This window comes from Falco rusticolus, chromosome 11, assembly GCF_015220075.1.
Source record: "Falco rusticolus isolate bFalRus1 chromosome 11, bFalRus1.pri, whole genome shotgun sequence".
Lineage (NCBI taxonomy): Eukaryota > Metazoa > Chordata > Aves > Falconiformes > Falconidae > Falco > Falco rusticolus.
Genome location: NC_051197.1, coordinates 28,682,781 through 28,710,561, shown reverse-complemented (window position 1 = coordinate 28,710,561; position 27,781 = coordinate 28,682,781). Strand labels below are relative to the sequence as shown.

The 27,781-nt window shown below is 45.1% G+C and overlaps 1 protein-coding gene across 5 annotated transcripts in view; it reads right to left on the bottom strand.

Moving 5' to 3' along the window:
- The window catches only part of ACBD6 (acyl-CoA binding domain containing 6), an 87,765-nt gene that overhangs the window by 4,387 nt on the left and 55,597 nt on the right, over positions 1-27,781 (bottom strand). For 2 of the 5 annotated variants that reach the window (XM_037404146.1, XM_037404143.1), the window contains one exon: positions 198-228. In XM_037404146.1, the coding sequence (XP_037260043.1) occupies positions 198-228 (31 nt within the window). Of the gene's footprint in view, positions 1-197; positions 229-3,506; positions 4,290-26,909; positions 27,327-27,437; positions 27,665-27,781 lie in introns of those variants that run through there. The other 3 variants (XM_037404144.1, XM_037404147.1, XM_037404145.1) reach the window with 3 other exon arrangements.

The window sequence follows — 27,781 nt, the reverse complement described above, 5'->3', positions numbered from 1 at the left end:
CCGTCTTCCTCGCTGCTTCTCCCAGCGCTCTTATTCATACTGTGCTGGGATTTGCCAGTGGAGGTAGCTGCTGGTTAACCAAATCCAGATTCCCTGCTCATATTTCTGCTGAAATTTGCTTTCTGTACATAGACCATTTACTCCAGCTGCAAATCCATCCTGTGAAGAGGGAGCAACCAAGCTGAAAGGCAGCTTACCGTAATGGAGTGCAGTCTGGCCTTCCCCGTCCTGAAAGAGAGACAGAGACTGGTTATTAGAGGTACAGGTAACGTTGTGCGGATACAAGTAAATCCCAGTTTCCAATAAATAAGCTGAATCACAGTGATATTTTAATTGACTAGACAAACAGCCCGGGACACTCAGCTACCTGGCAGTTAGGCTTTGAGTCACCATTCCACCATCAATCCATATTGACGGATAATCAGTATCTATCCACCCATCAGAGTGTGTGGATCACGTCATGACGTAAGTATAATTCAGTTCATAGCGTTATCACTTCCAGCCCATAAAAATGAAGGATTTCAGTCCTACAGCCTTGCTTTGGGACCCTCACTAAACCTGGTGCTTTAGTGCAAGATGGTTCTGTGCAAGCCCAGCTTTGGGCAGCTGCTCAAGAGAAGGGTAAAGCACCGGGAGACTGGCACAGCTCAGTGTGCTGCACTCTTCAGCACCAAGGAGCACACAGGGGGAAAAAAAATAATCCCACTTTTCTTCCATCTGAATAAATCTTAGGTCCCTGCTCTTCTGAATTCAGGTCTGGCCAAAGGTGGACCCGAAGCCCAAGTCATTTCTGTTGGGCTGCTGGCATCCCTGCAGGATGACAGCAGGGAAAGGGCTACGCAGAGCGCTCGGGAATGAAAGCCGGTGGCTGAACTCATCCTTGTGAAACACCTGCAGCGCAAGGGCAAAGCAAACCGCATGATTTGAAGACATTGGCACGCAGCTCCCTTTTCGAGCTAACACGTACGCCACTGCATCAGCTGCAATGGTCTGGGAAGCGTGTCCCCTTTCCCAGACTTGGCAAGCACGGGTAGGGCTTTGCCGGTGAGCGGTTGGTGCTCACGTGGCACGTCCAGCAGCGCAAACTCAGGCACCTCGCTGTGCCACAGCCTCATCCTGCCACAAGAACAGGTGAAATAACAGAAGGAAAGAATTACCGGCCCCTTTGCTTTCACTACCCCACCAGGATTAGCCTCTAATTCAGTTCTTTGCCTCCTTAATTTATTTGCATCTGTTTATGGAGACTTAAGTTTTTAATTACCATCATCTTCGGGATTAAGGTGCAAATTCTGCACTCTGCTGTGGATTCTGGAGTAGGCGAAAGGGAAAAGTAGAACAGGAGAACAGGTAGAACTCCCACCCGTAGCTGTTTGGAGACTTCTGGTTTCCCAGCCTGTTATTCTGTTTGATATTAACCCTTCAGCTGAGGAACTGGGAATGACTTGTGTGTCAGGCTGGGAGGTGCCACGCTTTGCTCTGGGACTCCACACCAACACGACAACCACAGGAGCAACAGGGACAAAAGAGAAAAGCCAGATCTAACAGGCATTTGCTGCCTGAACATCCATTTCACGTTTTTTCTGAGCAAAGGGGGGGGGGGGGGGGGGGGGGGGGGCTCAGATTTTCCCTCCCACGTGCCACTATGCCCCATCCATGGCACTCATACCAGCGTTTGGAGGTGCCTTGTTTCAAGGACCCTATTTCTGCCCAAATTGTAGGGAGCGTAATGCAAATGTGTGTCATTAGAAGATACCGCAAAGCAAACAATTGAAGAAATCAAGGGCAGCATCCATTGATTATTCCACACTAATAAGGTAACCGATCTGAGCCGGAGCCCCGGTGCGGTCCTTAAGCACATGCCTGCTCGGAGGAGTGACAGGGCTGGCACTGACTTCAGCAAAATACGGAGCAGGGCTGGGGAAGAAGAGGCAGGAGCGCTACAAATGAGTTATGGGAAAGGCAGGCTTTCAAATATGCGGGTTTTGTGTGTGCTGGGGGATGGGAAGCCAGCTCCCCTCCGCATCCCCGCCTTCAAAATTACAGCTGACCAAACCTGCAGGTGAACGGGCTTGGAGACGCGCAGCAGAAATGCCTTTCCATGGGAACGCTTTGCTGCAAAACTCCTTATAAAATACGTAGGACCGTTCCAGGAACACTACAGCCATTTGTTCCTCTTCCAAAGGCCTGCGTAAAGCACTGCTGCTTCAGCAGCAGCCTGCGGGCTAGCAGGGCTTTTTGTTTCTCTTAGGTGGACTTTCTGGCATTTATGGGGCTAAGAAGGGAGCGCAAGTCCCAGCATACAAAATGCGTCTCTTTAATCCCAGTGTGGTTTTTAAAAAGAACTATTAATCCCATGTTATGCAAACATTGTTTACACTTTATTTAAACTGTGGATTTCTCCCCCCCCCGCTTTGAGCCTGACGGCTGGCCAAATGCTATTTGTTATACTTCTCAGATGCTACGCTATTTGCTTGTGTTTCCTCTGTGACAAATTTTAATCCAGGTAAATGGAAAAAGCTCTAGCGTGGTCACTCACTAAGGACCTTGAAATGCCCTTGGGAAGCTGCTGATCCCGATCCCTCTTTGATTTGGCTTTTTGGAGCACCATGGCTAATCTGAGGCCAACGTGCCTGGCCTCTCTGCGCACAGCGCTTGGCTCCATGTATAGCAACACTGAGCCTTCGGTGCAAAATGGTCACACCTGGAAACTAATCACAGACAGGCTGTGAAAGTGAGGATTACAGCTCCCATTGTGGAAATTACGTGAGATGAGTATCGTCTACCAGGCGCTGGAAATGTTTTGCAACAAAACAAGACGTGTAGAAGTGGTCTTAAGATGAATTCTAGCTGGTTGTGATGCAAGGGATACCTCCCAAAGTGCAACAGAAAGCAGTGGTTTCTGGAGCATCCTATGCAAGGTGTGGTGTGTCCTTCTGCCAGGACATGCCTCTCTTAGGACAAATGACCCCCAACGGTGAGTGGACAGGGACAACCTGCTGCACCCTGCCCAGGACACTGGTAACTGTCACTGCCTGGCCCGGGGGCGCTGGCACTGGTCAGGAGCAGGATGTCCCGATCGCATCCTCCACAGCTGGGAGGAGTGCAGAGATGCTGGCAGTGATCCGATGGACCATTTTGCTCATCTGTCTTACAAGCAGGGGCAGATAATTTTTCTCCATTGAAAGCCACCAGGATTTTTGTTGACTTATTTTATACAAAACACCGAGTTGGAGGGGGATGTTTGTTGTGACTGTTCACTTCTTCTCTCTCCCATTTAGCTTTCTGATTACAGCAATGTAAATCATACAGAGCTGCAAGTACACCAAGACCTAGATTCCACTGATATACACTGAAACCAATCATTTCATAAATCTGTAACGTAAAAACCTGAATATTGTAACTAGTTATTTCCAAACTGTGCCTATGGAAAGTTAGGTAATCATGGTATATTATCATTTCTGTGCTAAGGCATGTTAAAAAAATTTAGACTTCCCCCCCGCAATATGAGCTTCTGTAGTGTGACAGGAGCACAAAGAGAAGGTGTTGAGTAGGGGAGCTGATGTCAGGGAGTGCAGAATAAGTGATGGGCAGCTCTGGGGCCAACACCAAGCTCTGCTCTATGCCAGGATGCCTCTGAGAAACGCCCTTTCATCCATGTGTTAGCTGGAACAACATCAATGCGACAGGTTAAAAAGGAGGAAATCAGTGCTCTGATTCAGTGAACTTCAACACAAAAGGGGGAAAAGGCCAGGCTCAAAGCAGTATTACGTGTTTCTGTAAAGCTTTGCTTTCGGCTTGCCAGGCACTGGCAGGTTCCTGCCCCTGAGCCCTTTTAGCAATATCCTGTCTACACAAAGGAGGAGCTTGTGGAAATGGCAGAACCCATCCAGGCAGAGAGAAGGTGACCAGAAATGAAGGAAAGACCATTACACACTCAAATGCAGGACACTCAGTCCCATACTTGCAAGTCACTGACCAACAACAGATCAATTCCAAGCTCTCCTCTTTCCTCTCAATGCTGCGTGCCATCCCTGGTGACTTTTACAGCCTGCTGGCACAACTGGCCACATCAGGATGACAGTCAAGCTGCACGGCCTTCAAGGGACATGAGAGCGTTTCCAAATACTTCAAAACTAAAACCGAATGTCCACATTTACCAACCCCCTCAAAACAAAAGATGCTACAAAATCACCAGTACCTCCCACATCCATGGTCTGCGACAGATGTCACTCAATGAAAATCCAACTACCAGTGGGTAACTTATTGGATAACAGGATTTTGTTCTGCTCCTGAGAAATTTAAGCAAGAGAAATGAGAGAAGATGGACCGAGCGCAGATGGACCAACTGTCTTATCCGTTAAGTGGTACTATGGCTACTGCACGTCAATTTTGTCTTATAAGTGATAGGATTATATCGGTGTTGCCATCCCATGTTCATTCCTTGGGAATTTCTGTACCCTGCTTAACCTAACACAAGGTTTCTGGACTGAGGGGCAGAGACATGGAAATGGCATGGCTGAGCCCTGCTGAGCTGCTGCACGCGCTATAAAACCTGACTGCTGCTGCTCTGCCACGGTAAGCAGACCCTGACGAGCCGGTGTTCCACTGTGCTGGTTTCAGGGGACAGTTTTTAAAACAGTGTTATCTAAACATCGATCTTCCAGACCTGCCTCATGTGCTCTCCCAGGTGTGTGCAGAGACCTCAGCGAGTGGGATGGCAGCCCTAAGGGAGATGCTGTCGCTTCCTCCATCTACTCTGTTTTATTTAGCGCAAAAGAGGAAAACCAAAACCACGCTGGTGACCTGGGTGAGCTTTGGTCCAGCCAGACCCCATATCGGTGATGAAGCTGGGGCTGGACAGCCCTCCACACCAGCTGCAGGGGTCTGTACGGGACCCCATACCTCCTCGGGTGCTGGCCCACACTGAGCCCTCAGCTCTGTGCCTTCAATCACATCTCCAAGCATAGACACGATGAGCAGGAAAAGCGCAGTAGGAAACACAGACATTGCTCTTTTGAGGGGATAGCACAAGCACCCTTTATTTTAAGGTATTCTTTCCCCGCATCACCTCTTCTTTCTGTTCATTTGTGGCACTTTTGAAGGTGCACACTTGTTCCCATCGGCGCACTCCCAATGTTGGCAGGGATCACAGGAGATAAGACCGATGAGGTGATAAGAGTGTTTAACAGCACTGGGTTCTGGGCAGCACGGATGGGCCGGAGGGAAGATAAATATTTACACTACATCTTTAGAAGGTGAGTGAATAGAAAAGGCTAGAATAATACAGCCTCCGAACAAGCACTGGTGCTTAGGAGCTGTAAATCTAAATCTCTGCAGCCTCACGACACACACTCACTCAAGCCAGGGAGATGAAAAATAGCAAGAAAATACTTCCCTCCACTTTTAAAAAGGGTTTTATTTCTCATTTATTTCCACTTTACACTTCAACATCCCAACAATTTACTTTAACCTCATCACCTTCTTTTTCTTTCCCTGAAATTTTATCCCCAAGACAACTGAGGGCGTGACTACAGCTAAAAGCATACCAGAATTTACATGCTAATACCCACCAATATGTAAAACCAGGCAATGCAGGCTAATATAACTGGTTCAGACTCCACCAGACAATTCAGTAGATGGCCCCAGCACAGCTTTTATTTTCATTTACACGCTGCTTTTGCACACAGCAGCCTAGGTTTGGACACGTATATCAACACATGTAAAATGAATGCTTGTCCAACTGAAGGAGCTAGATGAGTGGATCGCTGTGTGTGCAAATGTTGGCACAGAAAAGCAATGGAATTTAGTTTGGAATTTGATCCTGTTCTTTTAAAATCCCTACCTTAAACCAGTAGGCCCCCACATGCAAATAGACTTTTGCTTCTAGTTGTTTCCTGAGCCATAAAGCGATGCCAGCGACAGTGCAATCTGAGAAACAAGACCATCTAACAGCTTTGTGCCAAAGCATCTAGAGTCCCAAATAGCTCGGACCCTAGAAAAATAAAGCAGATCTTTATGTTTTCTCCCCGTTTTTCAGCTTTTGATTTTGCTAAGCCAAAATATACTTGTGCCCGCTTACTTTCACCTGCTGTTTTAGACTGGCTGGCCCACACAAGGATAATTAGTTAGCTGGTGCTTGTGAAATGCTTGTAAGGTTGCAGTTGTTGATGTTAAGTATAGGCTGTTGTGAGACATCACCATGTGCATCCTTGGTGCCAGCTCGAAGGTGGCTCAGGCACTCCCCGAGGACCAACACTGTGGGACAAAGGATAGAGAGCAACCTCTGACAGAAGCAAAACCAAAATCCACGCGCTGGTCATGAACGGCTGCTATTTGGGGACTGCAAATAGCTCAGGCTGACAAGTGCAGGGCTCAGGTATCCTGTAAGTTTGGCTCCTCAATGAACTTTTCCACCCACCTCCCTTGCATGTGGGCAGGCTTGGCGGGGACCCCTCTCCTAGTGAGCTGTCCACTTCCCCGAGCTCATTCCTCTGTCCCCTTCCCCTCCATTCAGACCTCTTCCTGCACTGTGCCGGGCAGACAGCCGTAGGGATGGAAGGTGCTAGACAGATCTTTATCATCACCTCTTGGGCCCTTCTCCAGCGCCTACCTGCCAGGCTATCATTTGGCCTATCTTCTAAGTGCCTCACAGATAAATTAGATCTGCATAGAGAAGCAATTATTACATTTCTAATGGCATGAACCCTTACAGCACAATCTGCTAGTGAAAGGCAAAGAAAATTGCATTAGCTTTTGTTTGATTCAAAATTATGATCAAGGGAAGAGGGATGCTGAAGCCCTTTAAAGCCAAGCCTCCGAGCTGGGGATCTTTCTGTCTGGGGACCTCCCTATTCATATTCGCTGCTTGAGCTCATTCATTTAGGTGCACTAATTTGGAGGAGCCCTCCACTTTGCAAGGCTGCTGTCAAAACCAGATCTAAGAAAGCTCAGAGAGAATACGAGGCTCAGGAGCTGCCACCCCCTCCCTCCCGGAGCCTGCGTCTGCTAATGCACCCAAACGCCACCGGCCCGAGGAGTTCAGTGTGCCAGGGTTACGCTAATCCCTCATCGCCCTAGTTTCTAACTGGTGGTGTACCTAAATTTCCAAGTGCAATTTCAGTGGGATTTATCACATCTACTATCATCAGCGTGTAGTGCTGCTGGCACAGATACAGACTCTCAATATCCCGCCGCAGACGTGGCTGTCTTTAATTGCAGAACAAACCCATTTCTGAATCTATACAGTGGCTCACGCAGCGACACTGAAACTCTCCGGGCTGTTTTCTTGTTTAGCATTTTCATCCCTATTTGCAGCCGTCACTCCACGCACAGCGGTGTATTTGTACGTACGTGTTTACAGGTTGCTCCAAAGAATATTTGCTGCTGCCTGTTCCCTCCAGCACCAGGCATCTTGCTGCTCATCAAAACCCAAGTGCGCTGGTGCAATAGAAAAGCTGCCAGGAAGCTGCGGGCTTCCTCAGCCCAGGGATCAAGAGCCAGTGCCTAGAGCTGTAACAAGTGTCACAGCGCTGCAGCTGAGCCAGCAGCCTCCAACAAAACTATGCAAACGCCATCGCAGGCGGCAAACAGGACAATATTCCTAAAGGCAAGATGCTAAAATCGCATTTCTCAGGGTGTTTCCCTGCCCCCTCCCCATGTAAAAGTTAGCAGCTCTTGTACTGCTTTATCACTTTAGTGTGGCTGAAGCAGATACCTGGTTATTTAAGGGGCAGGATAAATGGGCTGAGACAGCTTTCCCATCCCCAATTCACTAGGGAACGCTTGGAAATTCCACCTGACACTGGGACCGCGCTGTGCTCTTAAACAATCTCCCGTCTGATCCGATTGTTCCCCAGTGGGGAGGCAGGCTGCAGCTAGCTCAAGAGTCATTGATTGGATTAACAGCCTAATTCCCAACAGATGAATAGAATACTGATGTCTTGTCAGCCCACATCATAGAAGGAAAACACAATCTGCTTCTACAGCCCCGAAATTTAACCCTTTGCTTCCCTGTTCCCCCTCCCCAGGGCACACAGCTGAAGGCACAGGTCCGGCACTTTCAGCTCAAGATCACAGCCATTTGAATGAGAAAAGATGTATTAACCTTTGGGACGCTTTGCCTAATCATCTACATGCCATGGGATCACACGTTATTTTCCGTAAGGCTGGTTTTGTAAGAAGCCCTCTTTTCATCCTTTCTAGACAGGAGAGATTTATACCAGGCACCTTAATTTATTATTTTTTTTTTATTATTACTCTCTATTTTACCACCTGCCATTAAAGGAAATACTGTATGCTTCACAGTAAGTGGTGGAAAATTCATTAGCTTAACGATATTTATTCTGAAATATACAGCTATTGAGCGTTTTCCGAGTCTATCATTTGATTAGGAGGAGAGATCCACCTGGAGAGGAGCATCCAGCCGCGTTGCTGGAGAGGCATCGCTGCAAGGCTCTCTCCCTCCAGCAGCTCTTGGCAAGCTGTGGGGCAGGGCACAGAAGCAAGGCACATCATTTGCTCTCGGAGAGCTCCCGTTCTCCACCTCCTAATGGAGACACTAATGTTTTCTTACCTCATAGAAAGACTGTGATAAGAAATTAATTGCTACTGGTCAAATGTTCACTACTACAGAAGCAGGACCGTGTGCATATTAAAGAGATTCTCCAAGAACAAAATTTATTTATGGACTCCTTGGCACTGCCTGCATTTGTTTCCTTGCTCAGGAGACAAGAATAAATAAAAATCACCTGATTTTAAGAAATGTATCCAAAATGACCTATTTTTGCCTCAGGTCACTGGGGTCCATAATGCTGTGGGTTTTGTTTCCTTCCAACAGCCACCTTTTATGCCTGCATTTACAAAACAGGCAGATATACATTTAAATACTGTCATTTTTTTCAGCAGCAACCCTAGAATATACAGGAACAGAGCTACAGCACTCATGCCAGGACTGTACCCCATATTGAGAGGTGGCCTCTGGCGCATCTCTGATGTGACAGTCTCAGTGGCAACAATAGCTTACCAACTCTTTAACCGGCTTTCCCACCTCTGCAAGGTGTGTATCATCTCAGGTCAGCCAGGTTGTTCTGTGAAGCAGAAATAAGGTATTTCCAGTTTCATTTGGATTTTACAGCTCACATGCAGAGCGGAAACATTACCTCCATCACTCCTTGACTCTAAAAAACTAATTAGCCCAGCACTAACGTGACAAATAGGAGAGAAAGCATGAAAGGATGCGGGTGCACACCCCCCCCCTTTTTTTCCCCCTCCTTTTAACAGTACCTGCTAGCCACGACAGTTTTCCAGACTTCGTGATTTCACGACATCAATATGCATATAAAAAACTTGCTAGGACACTGAACGAAAGGAAGAGGCCTTCCCTCTCCTGGCTGCCAATACATCAACCCTATAGAGCCCTGTCTGCAGAGATGCAGGGTGCTCCGTGTTCACCACACGGGCCGTGGGGAGGCAACACTATGCATTAATGACAGAGCTGCCTTGACCAAAACAATTAGCGAGAGATGCCACATTGACTCAAACAATTCAATTAATGCAGTATTAGTGCTAGTATTTTAAAGTCATTCGAATTATTAGCTCCTTTTACAAACTGAAACCATAATGTTTCATTTTCATCCCAGATGTGAATTGCTCCAGAACGGCAATAAATAAATAAGTCAAATGACCCCTGTCCAGCCCAGCCCCTGTCCTGTAATGTGGCTGCATTGTATATTCACGAATCCAGGTTAAGGATAGTGACTGGGGCAGTTGTGCCCTGGAACTAGCAGACTGCAGGTTTTATAAATACATACAGAAATAATTAAAATCTAAGGGGTTTAGAAGGGTTAATCTCCTTTAAATAATCTCTGCCACAAAGCCTGTAAAGTCACTGCTGGCATCGTGCCCGCATGGGACCGGCTGTCGGATATCAGGGCAGCACGTGTGGATGGGAGCAGAGAGATTAAGTGGAAGTGCTGCCGCGGTGGCCTATCAGACATGCTGCTCCCCTGCATATGGCTCCCCCGGCCACTACCGAGGGGCTGGAAATGCTGCGAGCAGGATAGGATCCAGCGCCAACCAGCAAGTCAACATGCCACTTGCTCCACCTGATTAAAGAGAGAGAGGAGGAAGCTTGATTAGGCTGCTAAATTTAGCAGGTTGGACAGGAGACAGCAGGAGCCGGCAGAATTGCTGCCATTGCTCAGTTCACCTGAGTCCTTCCCGACTTCAAAGCAAATGATGGCTTATATTTATTTAAAGGGATTCAGGACTTTGGAAATTACCCTACAGGCTTGAACCCACAGCCCTGGGTGGCCAAGGAGATGTTGCACTTTTAATTGTCAACTACAATGGACCAAGAGCTGCCACTCTGCATTTCAGGTGGTCCTCTTCGGATAAACTCACATTTTAAAGCCGACAGCCGAGTGACCACTAGAGACAAAGCAATCCAAAAGCAAGCAGAGAAACCACTCCTGGGTAGGCTGAAGCAGCGCCCTGTCTGAACCCAGGAGTTTCATTTCCACGGAACTGGGCAAAGGCAGGCTCAGCTGAAATGCCCAGAACCCTGCAGGAGCGGCTGGAGCGCTGGCAGGGAGGCTGCAGTATCATGACTGACGACCGCAGGCACAGTTGCAGCAAAAGCACAGCCAAGTTGCACGTGTCCATGTGCTGCAGGAGTGGCAGAGGTGCTGCTAATGGCCCAGGGATCTTTTTTAAGTCAGTGAGGCTGAAGGCTCTGGAGACTCTATTTTGGTCTCATAAACCTTCCTTGGTTTGGCGTGCAAAATCAAAACTTTAGGTGTTGAGATGATCTGAAGCATCCCCTGACCTCATTAAATGGGATCTGGATTTTATTAAGCCAAGCTTGGGGAAGCCTGGGCTAGCAAGGGAGCTGACTTACAGCGGCCCTTGGCCCACAGCTTCAAAGACACTTCTTTCTTCTGCTTCGTTAGAAAAACCCAACACCAGGGACCTCGCTCGGACATCTCAAAGCACCTCAGGACAGTGCTGTGCCCTGCAGCCTCCAGACAGCCCTTCCTTCCCGAGCATGCCTGTTTCTTAAGGATGATGACTCCTCTTTGTGGCTAATCTGGAATTAGAGAGGACGTTCGCACACTCACAGCTGTCTGCCAGAGGGGGAAGGCATCAGAGCCTGGATCCTGCCCCAAAGTGGACCACTGCCAGGGAGAAGCTGACTGCATGTGTTGATTTAAGAAGCTCCCATCTCATCACCTCAAAGGGTTGCTGGTTTTGTGACATCCAACAGCCTTTTAGCAGCCTCTGTGAATTTTATTAGTAGCTGATTTACCATTTTTTATTTTATAAGGCATGAAGCTGCTCTTTCATTTGATCATCCACCACCAAGTACAACTAGATGTCAGACTCTGAAAACTCTCGTCTCAGTCTATGATCGTTGGGACTTGTTCCTGATGGAAGAAAGGAGAAATAAATAGAGAGGGAAAACATTTATTGGTGCTGCTTATTCACAGACAGTCAGGTTTCCGAACCGCTATTAATAAAGTGCCAATGCTAAAGAAAAAAGGAAAAATGTCTGGAGAAAACTGCCTCAGGGCATCACACTAAATCAGTAACTGGGATTTCTCGATGGAGCCACGTTGCTATTAAAATAAAGCTGAACTAAGTATTTGCAGTCTGGTCTGTCATTACTTGTTTAGTGAGATGCAAAACTATCCTCACTTTAAAGGGCTCTTTCAAAGTCTAGAGGCAGCACTTGCTTCCTCCTTGTGCTGTATAATAGAGGTGTTCCTAATGAAATTCAGCAGGAGCTGGAGATAACCAGGGAAAACCATGGCCAACTTTGTAACGGACAGATTTATGTTCAGGGACGTCCTGCTTTTTGAATGAGTTACTCTGCACAGGGCAGGAATCACAGTTTTGCCATTCATGGGTCGTACAAGCGTGGCAGAAGGTCAAGTTCCCTGGGTGGTGCTCAGCCCGAGCCAAAGGCTGGGGCTGCAGTCACATCTGGGGCTGAGCTGAGCGGGTCCGTCCCATTTCCTACTAAAGCAGCGCAGGGAGCCTGCTGGGACCCGGACATCTGTCCTCAGCACCCAGAACTGGGACCAGCCCATTTCATACTGGGTGGATGGCTGGGGAGGAGCAGATGGCATGTACTGGTGGTGGCGACCGACGTGGGGCAGAGCTGAACCAGTGACCTCGAGGTGAAAGGCTTCCTATCTCCCATTATCAATCCCCAGAGCCCCCTCCGAAGTAAGTGTTGATACATTAATCTTCCTGACTGATGGAAACAAACTGCAAATATAATGTGCCGTGGGGGAATCTTTATGTATTTCGAGCCAAAACTACGCTTAAAAACAAAGTTAAGGGCATGCTTAGGTTTCGGCCTTTCCTCAGAAACATTACTAGTTAATGCCATCTTCTTTCTCTTCCAAGTACGAAATTTAAAGAGCACGTCATCACACATTAGCCTCTGAGCACAGCCCCAGCATGGATTGCCTCAGTAAATAATAAACCGGTGTTTGTGTTTCCTTGTGTGCATGCTGTCCTCCTAAATAGTTTACTAACAAAGGAGTATATTTAGGAGCACTGCTGGAGTGCCTCGATGAAGCATGTTGTGTAGGATAAATACCTCCACATCAGGACACTTTTCAAAGCCATCAGGCAGAGGGGTCAGTCTGTTGTGGGTTTTTTTAAAACTGCACAAGCTAATGCTTTAAGAGTGTCTTGATGGAATCAGGGAAATTGGATTGTCCCCCCATTTGCTGGCCTAAAACAAGCCTTTTTTTATTTATCCCATTAGAGGAACACAAGAGAAACCTTTTAAATGTCACTAAAATTTTCCCTGCATTGCAAAACCCAGTCAAAAGGGTTTTAATTTTCCCGGAGACCTCTTAAGTAATGCAGTATGTCAAGGTTTAATACATTGCGTGCAGGGGATTGTCTATATTCTGTGCTGTTTCACCAGGGTGACTCTGTAGGGTCAGTCCTGTTTGCTGGATTTGGTCCCTGCCAGCACCCAGGCCACTTTAGATCAGCTCTGGTGAAACAAACGGGCAAGTGACAACGAGATGAGATGCAGCTTCTCCTGGATCAGTCTGGGATTCCCAAAAACTCAGCAGTGACGGTCACTCTCCAGTAATCCGGTTCTGTGAGTTGGGGCTCTCTGGTTTTGAGAGAGTCTGTAATTTATAGGCTTTATTCACGTATTTATAGGAGGACTAGAGAGACTTGGGAAGAGGCACTTACGTACGCAAGGCTCCAGATACCCCTGGAGTATTTAATATGACAAACATAAGCTGCAGACCGGAGGCAGAACCAGAACTGCAAACCGGCAGCACAGAAAGCGCTAACACACACCGGCTAGAGACAGCAACAGGGTCACAAACCCTTCAAAGGCTGGGCTGGTGCCCACTCAACCCATGCCATGGCTGTATCCAGTGTATCCAGACCCGTGGTAGTTTAATATACATAGTAAACGGACTATGGATATATAAAAAAAAAAGACTGGACTGATAGCAGTAAATTGGCCATCACCTAGAATTTAACCCTAGCTGCAACCAACCTCTCACCTCGGTGACAGAGTTGGAAGGCAGGGAGCGAGGGGTTATTTCCTGCTAAATTATTCCATTCCCCTTTAACGCAACACCATCCCAACGGCTGTGGGCATTAATGCCAAACCAGCTTCTCCTGGCCCCTCCAAGCCCATTCCGCTTGTCAGCCAGCCCGTAAACTGGAAGCTACGGGTGGTCTGTTCTGCCAGAGTAATCCCAACTAGTAACTAAACGCTACTAAAATACAACATTATTTTGCTCCTGCAGGATAAGGGAGTTCTCTATCCACGCTGTCCCTGTTTCTTTTTGTAAAAAGTGAACGCGTCGTCATATCACCGCAACAGAGGACCTGGGGTGCTAAGTCATTTTGGGCTGACCGTGTAATTCTCCCCAGCCCTGGTTCTAAAGGGAGAAGATGAACCGTAGGGCAACGATTATCCAGGCTGGTGTATGTCAGCCCTCATCCTCTTGTCCCTGAACTCACATGTGCACACCGAGAGCTGGGAAAGGTGCAGAGCCAGGGAAAGTGAGGAAGAGGAGGCAAATCCCAGCCTCCTAACTAGTCAAAATAAAACACAGCCCTGAGACTGACACTGCCTCTTGATCTTCCCTGTAAAGCTGCCTAATCTATTTTACAAAATGTCAAAATTCAGCACGAAAATCGGAAAAAGGGGGAGGGGGAGGGGGGGGAAATATCAGACTGGCTGGTTATTGGACCAAGGGCTGTGTTAAAAGGATCAGGAGGTGGTGGGCCAAGTGGTGGGGGAGGGAATGGGATAAAGTAGTGGTCTAATCAAATCAGTTTAAAAAGCTGCAGCCTCTCAGAGTTAACCTTGCCAATCAGAGAGCGAGCGGGAGCATGTCTGCGCACATTAAAGCGGGAGCGTGTCCTTGAACCCACAGCACACTCCATCCTCCCCCCCGCAGCCCACGCAGGCTGTGTACCCAACACCCTCGGCAGCCAGGAGAAAAGCCCAGGATTAGGCACCCTCCTTAGCCTCGCTCAAGTGGAAGTCAACATGGCAAAGGCAGCTTGGACGCTTCCCCGTGATTAGAGGTGAGCTCATGGGATTAAGCCAGCAAGAGTTGGAGAAATGTTAAAAAACAAACAAAACAAAAAAAGGAAACAAAAGGAGTAACCCTCCCATTGACAAATGCTGTTGTATTGAGTCTGGCAGCTGTAAGATGCATTACTAACCTTTGCTAATGACTAAGGGCACCAAAGTCACTTTAAAATAAATATTCACTAGGAATTACACGGGTAATCTAAAGGGATTATCTTGCTGCCTTAACAGGTCCATAAACTAAACGTTAAATGGCCTACACAAGTGTTTGCATTATTTTTGACCCAAATCAACCTTTCTGCTAAAAGCTGTGGAAAGCCAGATTCAATTTTGGAAACAACGTGTCCGCTTTGAGTTAGTGTTCTTCTAAATTCCCCCAGATCCTCTGTTTTTTGAAGGAAAAATGGGACTGAGCTCTTGGAATCCAGGAGCCTGCCAGCAGCCAGGGAAAGGCTTTAGCAGAAACACACGTTCAGAACATGAAGCAGCAGGCACAAATCCAGTCTGCCACATAATCCAGTCCCTGTGGCAAAAGTATCCCTGTTCAGAGTCTTAACTGCAGCCCTTCTTCCCTACAGAGATGGGGAAGGCACAGTGTGGGAAGAAGGAGCACTGATGATAAATGGTGGCTAAACCCCAACTATTCTGTGCCTCAGTTTCCCCACCTGTCAAATGGGGAATATGTCATGGGCCTTCCAGCTGGGGCACTTGTCCCTGTGCCTCAAGCTATCCAAGGGGAATGAAGCCGAAGCAGAGCCGTGTGCCTGAGGCTCGGCAGCTGTACTCAGGCAGGTCAGGAGAGCAGGAGTTACGGCATATGCTTCAGCAACAGGGACTGAATGACGGGATGAGAACAGCTCCCGTGCACCAGTCTGCAGAGCCCGACAACAACTTCATTGCATTGTCTATAGATGAAAAAGTACAGTCTAAAAAGGCACAGATGCCTTAAGGCCACCATACACAATGCCCGAATTGCATCTAATTCCAAAGATCACATCAGACACAAATGGGGAGTAAGTCCTACAGAGGAATAAACAAAAGTACATCGACGCTTCCTTCCAGCAGGTATTTCAGACCCAGCCTTAGAAAAAGGACTCGGGTTTTTTTCCCCACTTCCCAACCTGCGATGCAGGCCAGGGAACACAGCAGCATGCTCAGGACCCTAGTCCAGCAGGAAAGGTCCATCTCCAGCCTGTGCTGACACACCGGACACATGCCCACCTTGCAAACCTATGTGATCATTTTTCACCTGGACCCCTTAGCCTGTATACCTGCGTCAGTCAGTGTGCACACTTCTGAAGACAGCTATTTCTCCAAGGCATGCTGAATTAACTTTTAAGAATGCAACAGGACTAAGGGACTTGAAGAGACATAAACTCCTCTTAAATCCCACTGCTCCTGCACAATCACTAGCAATAAGCCAGGGCCCTCTTGCAGCAAATCAGGAAATTGAGGGAGATGATCAAGCTGCTTGAAGCACAGAAAAATGCTACACCAATGGATCTGAAGAAATCACATCGCTAGAGCCCTTTGATGTCTGATGTACAACTCAGGGAAAGAAGAATAAAACACAATGGGAAGCTGGCAGAGAAAACATACTCCAGGAAAAGATCAATAGTTAAAAAGCTCACTTCTACTGACACAGGGAAGAAAAACGTTTGCAACCGTTATGTTTTTTAAAGACTTCTTCATGATGTCGAGAAGTTCCTGCTTTTTTTTTTTTTTTTTGAGATTAGAAAAAGCTAAGAAGGTCTAACCTAGTAAAACCTAATTTCACAAGAGGTCTTGTTTGCCAGCCTTGGCAATAGGGGTGGACGTGCTGTCCATCGCCCACTGAAGGCACTGCAGGAGGAGTGCCCTAACAAGAGCACTTTAAACTCAAATGCCAGGCAAACTTTAACAGCAAGTAAAGGCACTATTTTACAGGTTCTCACAAGAAAAGTCATTCCATCACATGAGATTTCTCTCTCTGAAATACATAGTTTTAGCTAGAATAAAATGAATAGATAAAAACTAGGACTTCCGTCTTTAAAGATGCATTCTCCTCCTTCCTTCTAAAACAAACCGTTTCAAAATTTTCTTCACACACTGTAAAAGAATGATAAAGGGGAAAAGATTAACATCCTCCTCACTGATTTCCATCTGATAACAGTGACCTAAAAGCAATCTCTTGCAGTTGAAGGAGCCCTGAACAAACCTGAGAACATCTCTTCAGTCTTCACTAAGCCAGCTCCAAGACAAAATACTAATTGCCGTAAAAAAAGACACAGTTCCTATTCTCACCTCCTATCCCAGCTGGCAAGGGCTGGAATAAGAGAGCTTTTAAAAAGGAGCCTTGGGGTCTGGTAGGGCAAACCCCTGTCCACAGGAGTGTCCCTACAGGGGCAGGAGAACTCTCCCATGGACACCAGCCCCATGAGGTGGGCTGGCAACATCAGCACTTTCTCAGTTGGTAGATAATCGCACCAGCAAATATATTTGCACTTACCAATCAGGACTGAAGCGTTAAACAGGGATTCAGAACACCAGGTTCACTACTGGATTTAAATTGGTAGAAATCACATTCATGCTACAGCTACCAAGGACGTGTGAGTGGAAAATGAGACCTCTCAGCAGAGCCAGCCACTTCTGCTGCAGCTTTCTGCAAAGCAACATGAAGCCTGCTAGCCACATTAAATGTGGATATTCAAATATCAGCTGCTTGTTTCCAGAAAACTCCTCCAGAAAAGCACCAATTCATTCAGGAGAACTCACCCTATGGCACACCCTGATCATGCCCCAAAGCCTCCCAGCATCTAAAGCAGAACCCAAATGACTCAAGAACTTCAATTTGCACTGAAAACAGCAGCCCTGCGCATCTAAACATTATCGACCAAGAGCATGCAAAGTTTATGGAAGTAAAGCCCTTCTGTGGACTGCATCAATGTCTGATGCCTAATGAAGACTGCATTTGGATATGCAAATGCACTGATTACTGTTATTTGTCTGGGCTGACACAGGCAGCAAGGTAAGGAAAAGCTGTGCAATATCTGGGGACAAAGTGGTTTTTTGGTTTGGTTTGGGTTTTTTTTCCAGAATACTCAGTTATGGGAGATGCTCCCTAAGGTGAATGTGGACTTTGACCATCCTTCTCCCTCAGGAAACCCTTCCTGCTGTAAGGAGGACTTCTAGTTCAAGCACTCTTTTAGCTATTCTATGGCTTGTTCTGCAAAACTTACCCCACATCGCCATGACCCTGCGAAGGGAGAAGCCCCCAGGTCCCTATGATTTTATGCAGTTGTAGCTGTCATCAGAGCAACTGTGCAACAGCATAAAATTCAAAGATAGATAGCTTCACTTGGTGGCTTTTCACACCTTGAGTGCTCAGGAGACAATACCCTTCTCCGAGAAGGGGCACAGTACTATAGAGCGATGGTACATATTAATTTCTAAAAGAGGATTTTAATCATGCAACGTCCTCTGCAGTCGCACAGAATTTAATCTCATTGCTGACAGTGGGTGATGGGGGAGCATGTTAAGTGGAAAAGTTGTATTCAAGACCTTCTTGCAGATATGTGCTACAGGCAGTCCCTTGGGAGGAAGAAAACAACCCCAACTGGTGTCTCGCTGCTGACCACCCCGGCCCAGGGTCCCGACGTACTCCAGCCACTTGCATGCAGAAACGCAGACACATTTCCAAAGTTCTGTGCAAGGTTCAAGTACACGTATTAATACAGTTAGCATTTATCAAGGCTTACTTTACAAATATTGATTTATTAATCTAGGCAAGACCCAGGGATATATGTACATAGTATTCCCATGTTCGTTACAGAAACCGAGACACACAAAAAAACCCACCGTCTGACTTCCTCAAGGTCAAATGTGGAACACAGCCCACAGCTGGGATTAGTTTCAGGATGCTGAGCTCCCAGCACTACGCTGGGACTATCAGGACATGCTGTCCTTTCCCACACAAGGTCTTCCCTCTTCTTTTAAGATCTGTCTTCACCTAAGCCTACATTTAGTGAGAATCTTGCCTTCATTGAGTAATATGGGAGGAAAAAAAAATAACGAAGAGCCAAAAATTGGAAACCGTAAGCTGTGAACTGAGACCTTCCCAGCTGCTAAGGAGACCCACCACAACTGGGTTGGCATGCTGGCACATGCCTTCTGGATGGTTATCTTCAGTCTTCTTCCATTTTTATTGAGGACTGCTTGCAGGCAGCTTTAGAAGTCTTGGTTAATTGAACAACTAGATGTTAAAAAAAAATATCCAAAAGGAACTAATATACTGTGTTCAACCAACTTCAATGGGACCTTAAAGCTTATATGAAAAGTTGGACTTGGAATTGTTAAACGATTCTTTTCTAGAAGCTCCTATGAAACCGCAGTAACGTTAGTTACAATTGCTGCCTAGGAGGGATGAAATTCCATGCTTTTTCCCCCTGCTAAAATAAAAAATACTCCCCTAACATTTCTGAAGTTAGGGCAACCTAAGCAATGGCTCAACAGAATACAATTCCATAAAATCACTACAATTAAATGAAAAATTATGCATCTTTTCAAGCAGCACAGGTCTGATGCCTACTTTCTAAAGAAAGTTGAACTACAAAGCAGTAAAGTCACTCTGTAAACTCCTGTAACTATTCTTTTAAGGTAATGGACCAGCTTCAGATACTAACGGATGAAAATTAACTACAAGACAACAGAACCACTAGTTTTAAAATCCTGAGGAACTGGAAAGAATGACTATATGCTTTTGTATATGACAGCAGTCTCAGCAACACTGCAAAAAGTTAGAAGTATCTGAGTGGTAGTGCACACTATGTCTGAAAGAATAGCTTTTAGAAGACATGAAATTCAGAGAATACTGCAGAACCCTGCACGAAAATCACGGCATTATGCACACTTCTCTGTAATTTATGTCACTGGATGCACAGTATTTTCTTTCCACATTCAGTTTGCCTGGACTATGGGAAGTGTGCGTCTTGGGCAGCCAAAGTCTCAGGGTAGACAACAGACAACATGAGAAAAGAGGATAAAACTTCATCAAACACTGAATGCTTAATGACAGAATTAAAACCCATCTTTGGCCTTTGTTTTTCTCCAGTTGCTCCTTCAATCTTCCATTTTGTTAACAAAACTTGCCCAGGGAAGTTGACTCCCTGAATGTGTCAGACATCACCTCCGTTAAGTAGTGTGTTATTAATTCCCTTCCAAAACTAAACACATCATATTTATGATGAGATTTTAATCTGTTTTTAAAAAGTGTTTGAAAATCTTCCTTGTAAGGATTTTTAAAAATTAAATTCTAGCTTCCCTTCAGATGTACTCAGGCATAAGAGAAAACAAAACAACTAATAGTCTAACAGAGAAGAAATGCTGCATTTGCTGTTTTCTAGCCTGATTCAAATGTAAAAATTAAGAATGTGAATAAAGTAGGTTTAACTACATAATTAAGTAAACATGGACAGACATTGTGTATCTGATTAGCAAAAAGAACAACTAAATTTACTAGAAAGGCTATATTTAGCTGCAAATGAACATATTTTAATGGCTACTAACCAATGAAAATCAACCTTTCCTTAGAAAAATAACCAAGAACTAAATTTAAATTGATTATTAAATCAATTAAATCAATCCAACCTGTCAGAATCTCTCTCATTAGAGTCGCTGTTAGATGCAAAGCTGCTGCCTATAAGGTCTGCACACACAGGCAAAACACAAAATGATGCAGTGCCAAAGGTATAGTGACAGCACAGCACCTTCCCAGCACATCCACCCAAAATTACGCCAGACGCTGCCGAGTCCTAATGCGTGCACAGACCTCTCCCAAACTGAGTGCATCCATTAATACATGGAGCCCGTTAATGTGTCCTATTTTCCTGTATTAACCAACCAAACATAAAAATAAGCGTCTCCCTGTAACAGTCTGACCCATTTTGAGAGTCCAGTGAAGCCAAACTGACTTTTATTTCTTAGAAAAAAAATAAAAATTGTGTTTAAATATAAAGCAACCAGTTGCAGCATTGCGGGATTAGTTGGATGAATCCTTCAGCAGATATAATCAGCTTAATGGCAACAAAGATCACAGCGCAGTTAGTGCAGCTGTGACACTCAGACGCATTTCACCGAAAGGGAAGGTTTGCACGAGGCTGGAACGGTCTTTTTTATTTCCAGCCTTTTTTCCTCTCTCTCTCTGTGCAGTCAACATCCCCATCAGCTCCATTAGCATGAAAGAATTAAGGAGGGAAATGGGTAGGGTGGAGCAATTTACGTCTGTGGGTCAGCATACTTACACAGTGTCATATAATTCAATTAAATGGACAAATAAAGTGGTGCTAGTTGTTTTCCAAACTCTAGTTAATTTTAACTTAATTCCCACGCTGCTGTGGGCTAAAGGGCTGCTTGATACACAGCTAAATGACCAGCTATCTATTACAGAGAGGAACGCTGTAGGAGTCCTCCCGCTCTTCTCTTAGATACTCTTAGGAGTATTCTTACTCTGAGGATATTCTTAGTATCTTTATATACCCACAAAAAAGAAAACTGAAAGTAAAGACTTGATTCCCCTAATTATAGCTTTATTTATGCTGGCAAATCCATTGCTTTATATTATACCTTTCCTCACTGTTGAATTGCAAAAAAAAAAATTTTAAAAAAATACACTAGAACATAATGTCAGGAGATTTCAGCCTGCCCCGTAAAAATTTAAGAAACACTGCTTTCCAGGCTTCTTAAATTAAGACTTTCATCATTAAATCCAGTGATCTGCCTCTCACATACAGTATTAAACACACTCAAAAATAAGCAGGTAAATGCTAATCTATTTACCACTAACTATTCTGTTTCTGGGTTTTGCTTCCTCCAGGAAAAATCCCCCGAGATACAGGTGAATGCACTAAGGACTGAAAACAGCTGAGAAGTACAGAAGACCCACAAATCTGTAATCTGCAGGGAACTGATGGATGGAAACGGCAAAAGTATGAACACCTTGGAAACAAGCCATTTGCTGTAGAGCTTGCTAAGGTCTTCTGCTCTCTGACCTGGTAAAACTCAAGCCTGTGCAGTTGCACTTCGGAACAAGAGCTCTCCAGGAGAATTAACTTCTGTTTGCAAAATAAAGACCTTTGTCAGTACCAAACAGTCAGCAATGTTTTGAAGGCTTTAAAATAAATCTGTGCTTGAAGATCGATGGCACTTCCCATAAAGAATACAAGTGTGCCTCCTTTTCCTCAGCCAAAACTTCCTTTGCTTTCTCCAAAACATCAGTCCAACACACCGGTTATTCTCCCACCAGAAATACTTGCATTTCAGCAGTTCTGCATGGATATAATTTGTAAAGTGCTAGGCAAATAAGCACACTCTGAAATGGGAAACGTTATTGACAGACTACCTGGCACTAAGCTTTCAAACCCACCAGGAACGTCAGGAGGCCAGATCTGCACATGTCAAGTCCATCACCTTAGGAGGCTTTCAAAGTTTTGCTTTTTGTGACTCTACAAAACGCATCTCTGGAGCCATTATATGAATTAGTTGGAAAGGGGTGGGGGGGGGGAAGGAGGAGCGGTTAAGAACAGCAGTACACCCCTATGAGGACATTTAGAAGCATCTGGCTCCGAGATATTAAGAAAGGAAAGAAAAATTAATCATGCCGGCTGGGAAAAAAAACCTGGCATCAGCACAGCCACCCTGTCATAAGGCAGATATTAATAACGTGAACCTCCAGGGAACACTCAGACATCTGAAAGATCCACTTGTTGGCTATCACAGAGCAGGCAGCTTGAACTGATGCCTCTTTGAAACCTTCTGAATCTTACACTAAAACACTGCTGAGGATTTTTTTTTGCAGCAAAACGAAACTCTCAGTGCTAAAGATCAGACATTTACCGCATTTCTCCCTTTTTCCCTAGATAGTATCACAGGGAGAGCACTTGGAATCACATGCTACCGGCTACAGCAGAATGGAGCAACGCCCAGTAACTGGGTGCAAAAATACCAGATGCTGAAGCCGTGGGCATGAGACAATTCAGATGTTAGGGAAAGGAAAACAAAAGGATTCGCCCCTGGGGATACCTAGGCACCCCACTCCAACAGACCTCGATAGCAGGAGGCCTGAGCAGGCGTTAGCCACTTAACGTGTTGTAGACCTGTAGCTTAGCTACACACGAGACACACAAGAGAAATGCAGGTGAAAACTGGTCGAGTATTTTAAAATGAGAATAAGCAAATAGTATCTGGACAGAACGGAAGACAACAGGAAAAACCATGCATGGCCAAGACATCACGGCAATGGTGGTACATCCTGATGTGGCATCTCAAATATAACTCCTCAGGCTCAGAGTAGGATGTAAAGTTGGTGGCAGCAACAATAACTAGAACTCACATTTTCAGGAGAATTTATTTAGCCAACAAAACATGGCAAAACCCTTCTCTTTTTCTACTTCTCCAGAGATGCAGTGAACTTTCCTGCCTACCGCACTGAAAGCAAACCTGATAAAGGAACCACTAATCTGCTTGTGTTTGGGAAATAAGTGCTGCTAAAAGCACACCAGACACCCCCAACATCATCTTATATCTATTTTCTGATCTCTTGGACCATCTGTGACTAGTTACAACTCCAGATTCGCAGGACACACAGCTGACTCACTGAAGGGTAGCACCAGCTACAAACTAAGCATCTCAAAGACAAAATGATGATTGAAAAGCACTGAGCTGGATGTTTATATGCTATTTGATGATGCAGGAGATGCTACCATAGGAGCTAACATTTTAAACCACCCTATCCCATGAGGAAACATTTTCTGCGTTGGCTACAGCTGTGATACATTCCTATGCAAATGAAGCAATTTTCTTTTTTTCTCTATGAAAAGTCTCCCATTTCTTCCCCATCGCTGAATTTATCTCCCAATGGACTTGGTAAAACACAGCACTTGTGGGGCTTTTTTTTAACCGATCAGAAAGGGACACATTCAGCCCTGAGATACATGCCAAGAGAAGTCCCATTGACTTAAGCTGGGAATTCACGTGTTTATCCTTCATCAGGAGTCCTCGGTAATGACACCTTACCATCCTTCATCTACAATAAGACTACTTCTGCCATGACCCTCTGTGTCACTGCTGTCTGGCATTGCTTGGGGAAGCACTGAGCCAAGAGTACCATTTTTCTGCTGATCCCTGTTTTGTTCTTTTCCTTCCATTCACTCAACCTTTCTATTTGCGCTACCTGTTGCACTGCATCTCATGCCAAGATGATCTCTTTGGGATAGGGATGGTCTTTGCTCTTGCTTGATGCCGTGACTGACATTTCTGCTGGCTACTACGGACAACATAAGGTAGAAGAGCTGAGTGCAAAATTAAACCTGCCTTTATCGATGGGGTAGTTTACAGGTCTGCCTTGGCCGGTGCATGGAAAGGCACTGCAGCCACATCCACCACTCACATGCATCTGAGGACAGAACTGGGCAGAGCTATGAAAACTTGCATTTTTAGTAAATGTTTTAAAAACTTGAAAAGATTTTCTTTTCTACTCAAGTTGGGCTTTCCACCAGGCAAAACAAAATGTACCACTTTCTCTATGATTTTGTAGCTATTCTTTGGTAAATTCAAAGAGCTGTTTCGTATTACAATTTACATCTGCACAAGAGGAATGCTTGAGCTGACAGCCAAAAAAGAAACAAACCTGGAGATTTAGAACAGGTCTACCTGAATAGTTTATATCATCTTCGATTTTAGACTCAATACACATTTATAATCTGTCTTTACCTTGTGATTTATCCCAAGCAACTGGGCTCCCCTGGCTTAGAAAGTTGTTTCTTACCAGCTAATGAGTGCAAACTGACCACATCCATGCATAACTTTTCCATCTGAGAAATAAAATTAATGATTTGAAGTCACCGTAGCTCTGACTTTTTCTGCTGCTGTGAAACATCCAGATCGAAACTGCCTTCATGCTTTAAATTAACCTCTTTAACTCTGCAATTAGGACTGGAGGTAAGGGTGTATATGATCACTTCCCGTCATTCAAAAAACAAGCACTTGGTTATTAAGCTATGAAAAATTGATCATTTGCAATTGCTAAGCCATAACTTTACAAATATCTTCTGAGTTTGACCACTGGAATTTAAAGTGCAATGCTCAATTTCATACCACTTCAAAAGCCAAATCACCATGTAATCTGTGAGCACCGCTTGAAAATATCCTGACAATAGCAGCAGGAATAGGGCATCACCGAGAAGATAACCAGGCAGCTTTTGCAGACCTGGCTTCTGACTCACATTTCATCTGCGCGGTCTGAACGTGATTAAAACTTGAGTTTAAAAAAAAAAGATAAATAGAAAAAAAGAGTAAATTGAAATTTCCGTACACAGGTAACTAGGTCCCTGGCCAAGTCCAAACATGTCTCCAGGTTTCTCTGTAGCATATTCCAGCCTATAGCTTTCTGAAATACATCTCTTGTCTTCCTTCTGTGTTCGAGAAAATCAACCAGTCAAAACTCCTACCTTACTCTTTTCTTCATTAATCACTACCTTGCTTTGAGGGCCATGCTGAAAGGGAGACGTTGCTCATCCGATCACCAGGTCAGGGAAGGAAAATGCCTATAGACAGAGCTAGTGTTTTCCTCCTCTCTCGCAACACTTCTCACACACACAAAGCTCATCACCAACTGTGTTCAGCCTCACTGGCAGCAGCAGGGACGTGTGTGGTTTTCTCCAGCGTGCGGCCGAGAAGCTGCCTGGAGGTACAGCCACCTCCAGCCGCTCAGCTCCATCTCTGGGCCACCCCTCTCCATGGCTCCGCTGCACAGCCATGTGCACGTGCATCCCATGAACCAGACCTCCGAGATAGTCCTGGATAAGAATAACCTTTAAAGCTATTCCCATTCCTTTCCCCTACCTCACAAAAATACTGCTGGATGTACAGTAAAGGAAGGAAATATGGCAGGGGAAAACAAAAATCAATTAAAAGAAATTTGAAAGCCATTGTGTTAGAGCACCTCATTTAGAGCAGTCACTTTTTATCTGCAGGGCAAATAATTGCAGTACTATCGCAGCCGTAACATCACGCATCAGAGAAGGTGACAGCATTTTTAGGGGTATTTATTGTAAGCACACTAAAGTCAAGACTGTACCCCACAAATTAATTTTCCAGGGTGACAGAAGTCAGCTGGCTAGAGCCGTTATTGCTAATAGCTAGAAAAGACCCACTTAATCACTTTGCATTTTTATTTGTAGAAGATAAAGAAACATTTCTTTCACTAATAGTTTCATGCTTGTTTCATCTCATTTTATCTGGACTGCAAGATCTGTTTAATTTCATTTGATCAGTTTTCTAAGGATCTTAGAACTACCATATTTTTATAATCTTGTTATATCCATGAGAAAAAAAATGATTGTTTGCCCCACCATTTCGCAAATGGGAAACCAAGACAAAAAGAAATTAAGTGACTTGTTCAAGGTCACGCCAGTATTCTGTAGCAAAACTGGAGAATTAGAAACCTGAACTCGATTCTGAAAATAGCCATAAAGGGAACTTCCTCACCGAATCAACACGGATTCTACAGATCTGGGTATCTACCACTGTGTTTTTTCATAACATACGTAACTGCGGATAACTCGGCTCTGAATAGACGGTTCCTGTTACTTCTCTTAGCTGAAAAAAATGCCAAATTCCTTCACTAATGAATAAAACTAGCCTACCACCACTACCAGATGGGGGGAGCCTGAAGTTTAGCAAAAGCACCTGAAAGCACATCGATTGCTGGTTCTGAAAATTTCAAATAGCAGGTCAGCATCACAGGTGCGTCTCTATGAAGAGGAAAACAATGGTAATACTCGTTATTTTAAATTTTTTCTCTTAAACTTTAGCAGAGCCATAATGTAAGCTAAAGGGAAATATCCATCTCAAAGTTCTGTGCATTCAGGACATGCATTGCTCGTAACATTTTACTGTTAAATGGTTCAGCACTATGGTACATCTGGATTTTTCTCTTAGTTTTTATACACACGTGACATAAATTACCCACCCTGCCTCTCCCCCTGATAACACAAGAAAACGACAGTTGCCAGTGTGGGGTTTTTTTGCAACTGTAATGTCTAACAGCCTCAGGAACTCTGTTTTGCTCCCGTCCAGGCTGGGCAGGAATGAAGCAGGAATGCAGCAGGAATGCACAAACAACAACAGAAACCTGGAGAGTGAAGCCACCAATTCAAAAGGAAGAGGCTGAGGTTGTGCCATGAGTGGGACCCGAAGGAGAGCAGCAGTATATAGTAACAGTATATAGTATATATATAGTGTATATATAGTATATAGTAACAGTAATTCAAGTATATGCATCTACTGAACAGCTGCCTTGTTCACAACATTCTGTCCCTATGCAGTGGAAAACCAGAGGTGTCTTCCAGACACAGTTTCAAAAGGGTGTGAGGGTACAGCAACTGTTCACACACAGAGAAATATCAACAGTTGCTCATTATGTCAAAACCTGAAAGCTGACCAGACAAGGTGTTTGACCTAGACCTCGAAGCCTGAACAGTGGAGCCCAAGAGATCTTCTGAATGTTTCTGGCAGGTTGGACGTTAACAGATGCTTTAGTCTTATGCAGTGTTAATGGGAGGAGCAGGTATGTCAAACTAAGTCACTGCCTGTGTCCAAGCTGCGGTTTCCATCTCTCTTCCAAGATGTGTTGAAGTACATTGGCAGAACAACATCCATCAGGGGTGTATCGAATGCTGACCACAGCAGTATCTGTCCTCTGCAAAGAGGATACATGCAGAACAGTCAAATCTGCATAAACATCGCATTAATAACCGACTGGGTGAAGACTGCATTTTAATATTGAACTCCAGTTGAAGTACCTACTTACTTAAAAGTTCAGAGAAGCTTCTTCAGCTGCCAGTATTCACGACTATTTCAGTACCCGCTCCTAGGGAAGGCTGTGCGTATGATGCAATGCCACAGGTCTCGGGCTAGGACCTCCTGCTTCCTCCCTGGCTTAGGAGTTAGGGGATCAGTGGTGTGGTCAACACCCAAAGTCGTGCCATGCTTGGGTAAGGGCTTGGGAAACCAGCCATCACTAACACATACAAATCCCTACAAAACACAACATTTTGGAGGTCAGAGCAGAGACACTGACTGCTTTTCTGAAGAACAGGAGAGACCACATCTGCCTCTGCTGGTTTCTCTCACACCACAAATCTACCTTAATGA